The 12,281-nt window shown below is 40.8% G+C and overlaps 1 protein-coding gene across 3 annotated transcripts in view; it reads right to left on the bottom strand.

Annotated features, from left to right (window-relative positions):
- Positions 1-3,481: 3,481 nt before the first annotated feature.
- nxph4 (neurexophilin 4) overlaps positions 3,482-12,281 on the bottom strand; it is an 89,356-nt gene continuing 80,556 nt past the window's right edge. For all 3 annotated transcript variants that reach the window (XM_077572413.1, XM_077572415.1, XM_077572414.1), the window contains exon 2: positions 3,482-4,884. In XM_077572413.1, coding sequence (XP_077428539.1) covers positions 4,060-4,884 — 825 coding nt within the window. In that variant the 3' untranslated portion in view covers positions 3,482-4,059. The remainder of the gene's footprint in view (positions 4,885-12,281) is intronic.

The raw sequence follows: 12,281 nt of genomic DNA, 5'->3' as shown, positions 1-12,281 counted from the left end.
ATTATCTCCACACACTAGATTATAGATCTTTTTTTCTCTGTGTCGTTGAAATAACTAAGCAATATCACACAAGAGGGAGAAGTGGAGTTCTTTACGCTTTACAGGGCTTCAGACTGCCCCAAAATGGTGTCATTTTGCCACAACCCACACATTTGCGGCCAGAAAACTTGGTGATGGCCTTTTTAATTAAAATATTTTTATTTTATTTTATTTTAAATGCTATTCTTGAATATTTAGGCTCCACACAGGAATTTAGTGGATATGAGTGGAAATGTAAATATTAACTTCCCGAGGCGATTGATAGTATGTGCCCCTAATTATTATTATTATTTTTTTTTTTTTTTTGCATGTACCCCTGAAATTTAAGGTGTGGGGACAAAATAAAAAAAATAACAAATAAATAGATAAATATCAGCTTGAAAAACTCATTAAACATTCATGGATACGCATTTTGTAATGTGTTTATTATTACAGGGCTGACAGCTTATATCTGATTTCAAATTATATTAAATCTTTTTAACGAGGAATCTTGCAGCTTAGTTTTTTTCTTTGTTGATACGTATGACAAGGCACACTTTGAAAATGATATGGAAAACTTCATGACACCGTATCTTTACATCAACAGTTCCCTCCCCCTTTTTTTTTTAATAATATTGTTTATTTTTCAAGAGTGCATACTAAATTATTATATCACAAATCACTGCAGCTTCCGGACATATAATAAATGATCTCAAGCGCTTTAGGTACGCACATGAATAGCTTAAGGAGAGACGATTGATTACTTCTGCGTGTTCAAACTGGTTGAGTGCATTCTACTTTATCCGGTCAGCTCATCCAATTTTTTTATCCTCTTGTCGCTGGAGAAATGCATTAATCATACAAAAAGATAATATATGAAAGGGGACATGCTGAGTTTTTTATTGTTTCTTATTTAAATAGCGGGTTCTATGGATTGTCTGTCCACCCATCGAGTGTGAAATTAAACACGTACAAACACAGTCAATCTTTGTTTGCCCGTTTCTGAAAATGGCGTGTGAAGGAGCCACTCCACTGTTACGTAACAGGGGATTTAATTAATTATATAATAATCAATTTCTCCAGCCACGACATGATTAGTTGGGATCAGGTGATCCAAAATCACTTTCAAGCAACAGTCGGAGTGAAACACAAGGAACGTATGTGTGTGTGTGTGGGGGGGGGGGGGGGGGGGGGGGGGGGCAAGCAGATGCCACTTAAGTCGCAATGCTTAGGCTCCGCCTTTAGTTGTCATGGTAACAAAAGCCAGATTGTTGCATGGGTCAGGATGTACGCTAGCTCCTACGAATGGGCAGACAAAAAATAGGGTGTGTAAAGTCATGTGTATATAATTAGATAATTAGATGGAAACATACCAGATATGTTATTAAAACCTTAAAAGTATTAAAAACACAAAATACTGTACTGTAATGTAAAGCATGTAGAGGACTCGGTTTGTTGAAATGAAGAGAGTGTGCAGAGCAAACCTCGTCGACGCGAAGATAAACGAAAAGGAGTCTGTGATTATGAAAGACAGACTATATGGCAGACGGCGGCTTTTTGCCGAAGGTTTAATTAAATCGTTGCTCAAACGTGGTTGCTCTCGCTTTGAATTTAGCATAAGATCAGGCGGTGAATAGAGGAAAAAAAAAAAAAAAAGTCACTTGCGACCTGAAGCCACCTGGATGTTTGTTGCACACAGAAAACAGAACAAGTATATCACATTACTCAGTTTGGCGTAGCAATTTTCTTTCCATTTACCGCATACGCAGTGTGTAATGAAAATGTATATCGAAAAAAAACATCTCGCCTCTCCAAAGGAGACGAAAGTTATCATTTTTGGAATGCTTTGGGCTTTCTTGTTCAAATTCTAGGCGAAAACAAACTTTCTTTCAATACGTTATCGGAAAATTAAAAGGGACATATCTTCACAGTGAGCTGTGTGTGCGTATTCGTAATCATAATGAAACGCTAACTTCATTCATAAGTCTGTCCTTGCTCAGATAACCGGAGTACGTTCTCAAAGCTTGGAAATTGCGCTTGCGGGCCTTGAAAAAAAAAAAAAAGAAAAAAAAAGAAATTCACTTTGCAAATGGCATAGAGTTTAAAATATTTTAATGTGCTTTTTTTTCTCCCCCTTCCATACAGCATATTGTATGCATACCCAGCATAGCATTTCTCATACATATAACTCTCTTAGAACGGGAGGATAGAAATGTAGGGCACCGGGGTGGGGGGGGGTGGGGGGTGGGGGGGATTAACAGTCAGTCTATCAAAAAACACTACAGCGACCATAACAGTATCTCACAACAGTGAGTACACCCCTCACATTTTTATAAATATGAGGTGCCAGATTGACCATCGTGAGAGAGTGTGCGGGCATTTACACGGGACCTTATAACACTAGCGAGTTACAAGGGTGGGAAAACTTAATAGGGTCCGATTTGGGGCATTTACACTTAGAGGTGTACTCACTTTTGTTGCAAGCTGTTTAGACATTGATGACTGTGCGTTGGTGTTGTTTTGAGGGGACAGTCAATTTTATACACTGTTATACAAGTCGTACGCTGACTACTTTTACATCGAAGCTTAGTGTCTTATCTTCAGTGTTTCCGAAAAAATGTGAGGAGGAGGAGGAGTGCGCTCACTTTTGTGAGATACTGTTCATATGGTGATGGCTGCCTCGGAGGTTCGCTTTGTACTCGGAAGGGCGTGCTGGTTTTCGAAAATTAATCACGTGGAGAAACAATGATTTGAAACCAAAGAGTGCGAGATCAATATTTACAGAAAACAACAGCGAAAACAGAAGTTACCAAAGTTTCAGGGAGGTTGGGGGTGGGGGGGGGGGTTGACTCGGCCTTGGCATCTATAACTGATTATACAGTGGTACCTTGACTTATGAGTTTAGTCATTCTTTGATCAAGCTCTTAACTCAAATGAATCATACGCAACAAAAATAAAAATAAAAAATATAAATGCAACACTTTTGTTATTGCTCCCATTTTTTTACGAGCTCAACTCTGAGATCTCAAATTTCTTCCACATACGCAATAATCACAATTTCTCTCAAATATTGTTCACAAACCAGTCTAAATCTGTGATAGTGAGCACTTCTCCTTTGCCGCGATAATCCATCCCACCTCACAGGTGTGCCATATCAAGATGCTGATTGGACACCATGATTAGTGCAGACCAGTACTGACTGGTCTGAGGCTCAGAAAACCAGACCAGTACTGACTGGTTTTCTGGGTCCACAGACCCCCCCCTCCCCCCCAATAAAAAAAAAACTGCACCTTTCAGAGTGGCCTTTTATTGATGGCAGTCTAAGGAACACCTGTGCACCAATCATGGTGTCTAATCAGCATCTTGATATGGTGCACCTGTGAGGTGGGATGGATTATCTTGGCAAAGGAGAAGTGCTCACTATCACAGATTTAGACTGGTGTGTGTATGTGGAAGAAGTTTTAGATCTTTGAGTTCATCTCATAAAAAATTGAGCAAAAAAAAAAAAAAAAAAGTGTTGCGTTTATATTTCTGTTGAGTGTGTCAAATCAACGTTCCTCATAGAAATGAATGGAAATGCCTGTAATTTGTTCCGGCTCCTTGAAAAAAAAAGATGCACCGCTATTTTTAGATTCCATTTTTAACAAAACAGCCAGCACTAAATAGCAAAATTATGACCATTGAAACATAGTACAATATGACATAAAAAAATGTCCTATTCGCGAGATGACTAATTCCAGCTCTGGTTGGTCATAAGCAATAAGTTCAGTGTGAGCGTCTTCTCCATGCTCATTGCTCGTTTTTTTTTTTTTTCATTTTGTACTCTGTGTTTCATTGTTTGTCCTGTTTTAACAAAGTGCACACTGACACACATAACTTAACATAAGTTGGGACACTCATAAGTCAAGGTACCACCGTACTTGATTTAAATCCACAATTCACAGCAGTGTTAGAGGCGAGAAACTGTCCCCTGCTCCGTCCTCATAATCAATATGACTATCATTCCCATCATTGTCGTCATTCCCGCTGTCTCTGATTGGCTTATCCAAAGTAAGGGTGCTCACTTTGGAAGTTGTAGTCCGGACACACCTTCTGAACCAGCTTGTAGTCGATGCTGAAGAAGGAGATGAAGATGCAGATGACTTTGAAGGGCTTGGCGCACAGCCAGGCGGCGTGGGACTGGGTGTGCTCCGTGAAGCAGGTCTGGGACGGGTCGTACAGGCAGGGCTTGGGCTTCTTGGACCTGTTGGTTTTCTCGTACTCCACTCGGCAGTTGAATGTCTTAATCTCTTTGGGGTCGCTGGTGGTCTGCCGGGACTCGTGGATCTGCACCTCCTGATGGCCGTGGGGGTGCAGGAACGGCTGGTGCTGCTGGAGGACCTCAAACTCCACCACTTTGGTCGGCGGCACGATGCTGACCGACACGTTCCCGAGACTGGAGGAATTGTGGCGGAAGTAAACGGTGAAGGTCCCGTTGATGTGGTCCACGATCTTGCCCGTCACCAGCAAGCTGAACTTGAGCGTCTTGACGTTGAAGTAGAAATCCCCCCAGCCGAAGATCTTCTTGGTCTTCATGGACGTCTTCAGCGAGGGTTTACGCTTGGAGCGGTAGCCTGTCTGGTCCGGCAGCAGCGACTGGTTCCGGGCCGCGTCGTACGGGTTGAAGAAATTGTAGGTGGGCGGTTTGGCTTTCATTGGTGTCTGGTCGAAGGAGGTGGAGAAAATGCGGGTTTGGTACGGCGGCTTAACCGCACCCCCCGGCTGTCCGACACCCGTGCCTCCGCCCATGCCGTAGGGGATGGTCTTCATTGCCGAGTCCACCGGACCCAAGTCTGAGAAGTCCACTCTCTTCTCCAACCCTTGGACCTGGAGGTGGGAGAAACAACACATTAGCCTCAAATGTGCATCAATCCATTTGATACTTGTTTAGGGTCACGGCAAAAGCTAGCGTCTACGCTAGGGCTGTGCAATTCATCAATATTCAATTATTACACTCCACAATTACAAAATTAGCATAATCGTTAAAAAATAAAGATGATTAAAATGAGTTGTTTTTAATTTATACATTTACATACACCTTAAAAAAAAATAGTTGAATTAATTTTGTTTCATCCAAAAGGAACTTGCAAAATTATAGTGTTTTAAAGAATTTTATTTGTCTTAAATTTATATTTAAACATTTTTTGGTCTTGTACCAAAAACTAAATGATCGTCCTACTGCACTCCAACTTCAACTTTTTTGCCTAAATAAATAATACTTTAAATTCTGTTTGGTCCAAAAGGAACTTACATAATTAAATAATTACATAATTAGAGTGTTTCTATTTTTATTTTTTAATTGGTTTTAATATTTTCAAAAGTGTAAACATTTTCTTGTTTTGTACTAAAAAACTAAATAATCGTCCGACTGCACAGTGGCACATGCTGCACTCCAACTTCAACTTTTTTGCCTAAAAAAATAAATAAATAAATAATACTTTAAATTCTGTTTGGTCCAAAAGGAACTTACATAATTAGAGTGTTTCTATTCATTTTTTTTAAAAATTGGTTTTAATATTTTTAAAAGTGTAAACATTTTCTTGTTTTGTACTAAAAAACTAAATGATCGTCCTACTGCACAGTGCACATGCTGCACTCCAACTTCAACTTTTTTGCTTAAATAAATAAATAAATAAATAAATAAATAAATAATACTTTAAATTCTGTTTGGTCCAAAAGGAACTTACATAATTAGAGTGTTTCTATTCATTTTTTTTAAAAATTGGTTTTAATATTTTTAAAAGTGTAAACATTTTCTTGTTTTGTACTAAAAAACTAAATGATCGTCCTACTGCACAGTGCACATGCTGCACTCCAACTTCAACTTTTTTGCTTAAATAAATAAATAAATAAATAAATAAATAAATAATACTTTAAATTCTGTTTGGTCCAAAAGGAACTTACATAACTAGAGTGTTTCTATTTTTTTTTTAAATTGGTTTTAATATTTTTAAAAGTGTAAACATTTTCTTGTTTTGTACTAAAAAACTAAATAATCGTCCTACTGCACAGTGGCACATGCTGCACTCCGACTTGAACTTTTTGCCTAAATAAATAAATAAATAAATAAATAAATAAATAAATTCCGTTTGGTCCAAAAGGAATTTACATAATTATAGTGTTTCTATTTTTTTTTAAATGGTCTTAATATTTTTAAATGCTTAAACATTTTCTTATTTTGCAGCCCAAAATAAATAATCCTTTAAATAATCTTGATTTCAATTATTGCCAAAAATAATCTGGATTATTTTTTTTCCTTCCATAATCGAGCAGCCCTAGTCCACGCTAACTGCATTTCACACTCTATTCCTGGTACGCTAGCGCATCAGAGAGGACTTATTTGCATGTGCCTTTCTGGCAGAACTGAAAATGAGACATTGCTGTGTCATCAAGTATGTATTAATACAACTTATGTTGTTTGGCTTAGTAACATAAATACTACAAAGCACGACAACAAATGCTTTCAACACAAAGGGGCCTGGACGGTAACTACGTACGTTTATTTCAGTAAATAAAACCTTTCAAAACCCGAATATTGACACTATAAATAAAAAGCCTTAAAGCTCCAGTGTGTAATAAGTGGCCGCTAGATGCCACTATAGCATGGAATGCAGCCGAAGCGCGTGCAATTAGAAGCACGCACACTACGGTGGCTCAGAGAGGACCACACTTTACAAATTCTTATTTCACGTGAGTAAACGAGCACGTCAGCGAGCGATGGCGACTTTGCAGTCGGTGTGAAGCCCAGCGAGGGACGCCGAAAGACCGAGTGAGCCGGATTTCGTCGAAGCAGCTAACAAGAGCGGGAGTTAGTTGGAGCCATCAACTGGAGTGGCTAGCGGGGAGAAGCTAGTAAAAAAAGGCTAGTAAAAACTTGCGAGAGCAAGTCGGAAAGTGACAAGCGACAGGAGCCTGAATCACGGGAGTCGGCGACGACCACCTGCCGGTCCCAGCTGTGAAAGGTAAGCGGCGGTCAACCCACCCGGGCTAATAATGTTTGCGAAGTTGTCCGTAGCAGGAAGATGGCAGTGAAACATGGCAGCCTCTTGTAAGGTGAGACTTCAGTAGTGATTACTAGAACTACGATTATATGAAAAAATGTAGGGTGATGTGATAAACATATTTTTTTTTTGCATATTATTGAAATCAATAGTGTTGAATGAATTATTAGTCCACCACTAGATGGTGCCAAAAAAATACACATTGGGGCTTTTAATGCTCTTATTTGGGTTTTAAATACCCATGTTATGTTTTGTACTCTCTAAGTGTGATTCTAAACATGTCTAAAATCGCAGTCAAGCTTAAAAACAGGACATACAGTACTTGTGCAGTACTTCCAAACACTCGCCTCTGCTGGGACCAGCAACCTAAATCCAGTTTCTCAATTGGTCTCTTGACCCTCAGTGTCCATAATTAAAATCCAGTTCAACCAAATAGCCCACATAAGGCAGTCACAAGACGATTCTGTGATGCTAAATGCTGCAACACTTCGGGGCATCATGATTTGATGTCTGCGGTATCTTCTCCCCAAACTCATGAAAAAACATCTATTTTTGTGAACACACTTTTTGAATGTTGCTGCTCCGGAGAGCCAAACAAGACACGCGTGTAAGACAATAGACGCGCGTCTGTTTGTTTGCTTGCTTAGACAGCTTTCTGCCTTTGCTGCTCATTCTGAGCTCTGATTGACGACACGTCCCCTTCCACTTTCTTTCATGTCCCATCAGTCACGTCACACTCTTGCTGCCATCCGCGCACTAAAACGGGGTACAAACATACCGTATTTAGCATATTAACAGATTTTTTTTTTTTAAATGTTAACGACGCCACACATGACAAGGAAAAAAATCGGCATATCATACCACACATATAGTACAACCATAAGATGGCATCACTTGGTCACTGCCATTGACGAGTACCCTTGTCAATAACATTTTTCAATAGCAATTTGTGGGGATGATGGTCAGATGCCGCTGCACCATCAATTTCAAACAACTTTCCTTATGCAAAACCACCAGTAGATGGCAGCGATTTTACCATTTCAGATATGAGATCAGCCCAATTTGAGAGTCCAGTGGCAAAAACAGCTGCCATTTGTTAAACCTACCGTTGCTCTACTGCTGATGAGAAAATAACAGAAAAGGGCATGATCAAATTTTTTTTTCACCCCGGTGAAAGGAGAGTCTATTAGTTCATTTGGCATATTCAATTCGATACGCTAGTTCAAGAGGGCAAGATGCAATGAGTTTCTTGTTGTTAATTTACGATATGAATTTGTCAAGTACTGTAAATGTGGCATTCCCTTCAAAGAGATGATACAGTATATACAGTGTGCAAGACAATTCGATGCGTATCTCGATTATATTTTGAACAAATTGATGCAGTTCGACTTCATTTGAATTGTGTCACATTTTGGTTGTGTTGTGTTGTGTTTTTGTTTGATTTTGGGTGTTCCTTTTTGTCTGTGTGTTCAGTGTTTTGTTTTGTGTTCCTTGTCTTTCCCCTCATCTCGTTATGTGTAACCACATCCGCCCGTGTGTCTTCCCTTACCCTGTGTGTCAACCTCTCAGTGCCCTCAGCCGCTTGCGTCTTCCCCAGGTGTGTCTTGTCAAGTAATTAGCACAGGTGTATTTAGTTTGAGGGGTTTGTCTAGTCCAGTGGATGTTCGTGTCAAGTCTTTGTCACAGCCCAAGCCGTCCTCGTCACAGCCAAGCCGTCCTCGTCACAGCCCAAGCCGTCCTCGTCACAGCCCAAGTCGTCTTTGTCACAGCCCAAGTCATCCTCGTCACAGCCCAAGTCGTCCTCGTCACAGCCCAAGTCGTCCTCGTCACAGCCCAAGTCGTCTTTGTCACAGCCCAAGTCGTCTTTGTCACAGCCCAAGTCGTCCTCGTCACAGCCCAAGTCGTCCTCGTCACAGCCCAAGTCGTCTTTGTCACAGCCCAAGTCGTCTTTGTCACAGCCCAAGTCATCCTCGTCACAGCCCAAGTCGTCCTCGTCACAGCCCAAGTCGTCCTCGTCACAGCCCAAGTCGTCCTCGTCACAGCCCAAGTCGTCTTTGTCACAGCCCAAGTCGTCTTTGTCACAGCCCAAGTCGTCCTCGTCACAGCCCAAGTCGTCCTCGTCACAGCCAAGCCGTCCTCGTCACAGCCCAAGTCGTCCTCATCACAGCCAAGCCGTCCTCGTCACAGCCCAAGCCGTCCTCGTCACAGCCCAAGTCGTCTTCGTCACAGCCCAAGTCGTCTTTGTCACAGCCCAAGTCGATCCTTGTCACAGCCCAAGTCGTCCTCGTCACAGCCCAAGTCGTCCACGTCACAGCCCAAGCCGTCCTCGTCACAGCCAAGTCGTCCTCGTCACAGCCCAAGTCGTCCTCGTCACAGCCAAGCCGTCCTCGTCACAGCCCAAGCCGTCTTCGTCACAGCCCAAATCGTCCTCGTCACAGCCCAAGTCGTCTTTGTCACAGCCCAAGTCGTCTTTGTCACAGCCCAAGTCGTCCTCGTCACAGCCCAAGTCGTCCTCGTCACAGCCCAAGCCGTCCTCGTCACAGCCCAGGCCATCCTCGCCACAACCAAGCCGTCTTCGCCACAACCAAGCCGTCTTCGTCAATGCCCAAGCCGTCTTGTATATAATATTATATAGTGCTTTTATTAATACCATATGGTGCTCAAAGCGATTTACAAAAGTTGACATTTACACACCATAAGGTAGGCTGCTGCCCTTAACCCTGGAAGTAAATTGAGGTTCAGTGTTTTGCTCATGGACACTTCAACACGATCAAGGTTGAGGATCGAACCCACAGTCTTCAGGTTATTAGACAACGACTCTACCACTGAGCCAAGTCATCTTACATCTTACACAAAGATTGTCTCTTAGTCGAGATGTACCACTTCAACATACTTGAGACTGTAAGTGGATAAAACAGTAGGAAAAAGAAAACATTTTCAAACTCGTCCATTATTGCTTCCTTGCGCGTTTACTACTATCTCAACTCGAGGCTGAAGTGACAAGTCCGCGGCGTAGCTCATCCATCACTGAATCTAATAACAACTCCACTTAGCTATTAGCAGAGGCAACAGTGCATCACTCCGACCAGCTAATGCATTCAGTCATTCAATGAATGTATCTATTTCTGCTGGCCATTCATTAACACGAGGCGATTTCTGCGCTGATTGATTGATGGTAAAATAAGTGACGGTTAAATAAGTGAATGCTTATTGACCACTGGGAGAGTGAATTACCGCAAAATAAATGCTAGGCACTGATGAATGACTCGAGACAAGGATAATGACCCGCTGAACATACCGCGCTACCGCCTTTCATGCCACGACAGGAGGCCCGTGCGTCATTCTCTGGATGTTTGCAAAGGTAAGAATAAGCTACAATTAACACCCCGCTTTGCCATCAGTCAGGCAAACACTCTGCCGGCAAAGGCCTAATCATTCCTCGCGGTCAGAGGTGGCAGAAGTACTCATACCGTGTACTTAAGTACAAGTACAAGTGGTTAGTTAAGGCCAATAGTCCCTTCTCTGTTAAACACTATGGGTCAAAAATGGACCAATCCGCTATTTGGGTCCAATTTGACCCAACGTTGAGACAAGAAATGGGTCTTTTAGTGTAAAACAACTCATAAATATTGGTCAAATCCTTTACTTGAGTCAAAAAATGGCTCATTTTGTATAAAACAACCCAGAAAGTTGGGTCAAATTGACCCATAAAGTGGATCGGTCCATTTTTTTTTTTTATCCATAATTGGGTTACTTTTGATCCAACTGTTTTTAGAGCGATAATTGCCTTAATCATTTTTCACTTTCTATTACAAAATCAATAAAATAAAAAAGTACCTATGTCCTTGGTCTATAAAATGTTATTAATTTATTTCCAACAGTCTCTTCTCTTCTAACCCTTTTGTAACAATTCTGCTTCGTAGTGTATGTAGAGCTTGATTTTTTTTTTTTTGTCAGATTACAGTCTCCACGCACTCTAAAAAATCGACCACTTTATGGGTCCATTTTTTTTTCTTTTAAATTTTTTTTTTCATATACAATATGACCCAACTTTTTTATATAAGTAAAGGAGTTATTTTACGCTGAAAGACCTATTTCTTGACTCCAAGTAGAGAATCTGTCCATTTTTGACCCTTTGATCAACTTTTTTACACAACTTTTTTTTAGAGTGTGTGTTGCCTTGTCAATCTAATCTGCCCAGGGCCTTCACAAGCAATTGTGCTGGCCATTGTAACTTAAACTATATTAGATGTGTCCCACAGGTCAATCTGGGGCCAGCAAGCTGTAAAAAATAAACAATCCTTCGAATATCATCAACGGGAACATCACGGCTTCAAACCATAAACCTGACAGCACCCGAAGTTTGAGCGAAAAGACATTTTGAAAGTGAGCAGTCAGCAACTTCATACACAAAATTAAAATGACAAGATACCTTTCCTGTCTTAAAATGCCAACAGGAGGCAATAAACAGATGGAGTTTACCAGCGAAAGTTCTCGACAGTAAATCAATTTAAACGGTGAGGATTTCGAAGAAAAATAGCTGTTTTTTCTTGACACTAAATCCATACACTATGGACTTTTTTTTTTTTTTGTTTGGCCAAAAGCGGATGTTTGCAATAGAAGGTCACACCGGGTTGACTTGACCCTCTGTTTAGTTAGTGACAACAAGTGAGAAGAAAGTTTAGCAGCTGATGGAAAATCGTTGCATGCGCGTGTAAACACACTGTTATGTAACAAAATACTAGACTGTACAGTTATAGTATTACTCAATTTGTTCAAACAAATACAAAATATTAAAACGTGTTTTTACTGTATATGGTCATACATTATGTACGATACTCAATCAATTTAATTTAGGTGATGTCTCCTTCAGTTTTTTTGGGGGCCAGGAGGAATCCGTAAAAAACTAAATCAAAGACTCTCAGGGATGTGATTTGACCAAAGTGAAATTATCTGAAAATTTAGCCGGGGGTCTGGGGGCCGCTGGCACCCAGCTAGGTCCAGGGCAGTGCCCTGGTGGGGGGACACGGGGGGCGCAGCCCCCCGAAGCTCATGGGTTTTCCGTGTTTTTAAGTACTTTCAATGCACTCACATGACAAAGAAATAGACAAAACAACAGCATAAATTTTCAATGTATATTGAACTATCCCATATAAAATGGCAGTTTTAGTCAACTCAAAATCAGTCACATTCAAAAACATTGGACTGTCTTTGCTTTTAAAA

The sequence above is a fragment of the Vanacampus margaritifer genome, chromosome 8 (genome assembly GCF_051991255.1).
Source record: "Vanacampus margaritifer isolate UIUO_Vmar chromosome 8, RoL_Vmar_1.0, whole genome shotgun sequence".
Lineage (NCBI taxonomy): Eukaryota > Metazoa > Chordata > Actinopteri > Syngnathiformes > Syngnathidae > Vanacampus > Vanacampus margaritifer.
Note: the sequence above shows the minus strand (reverse complement) of the source record. Positions and strands in the feature narration are given on the sequence as shown.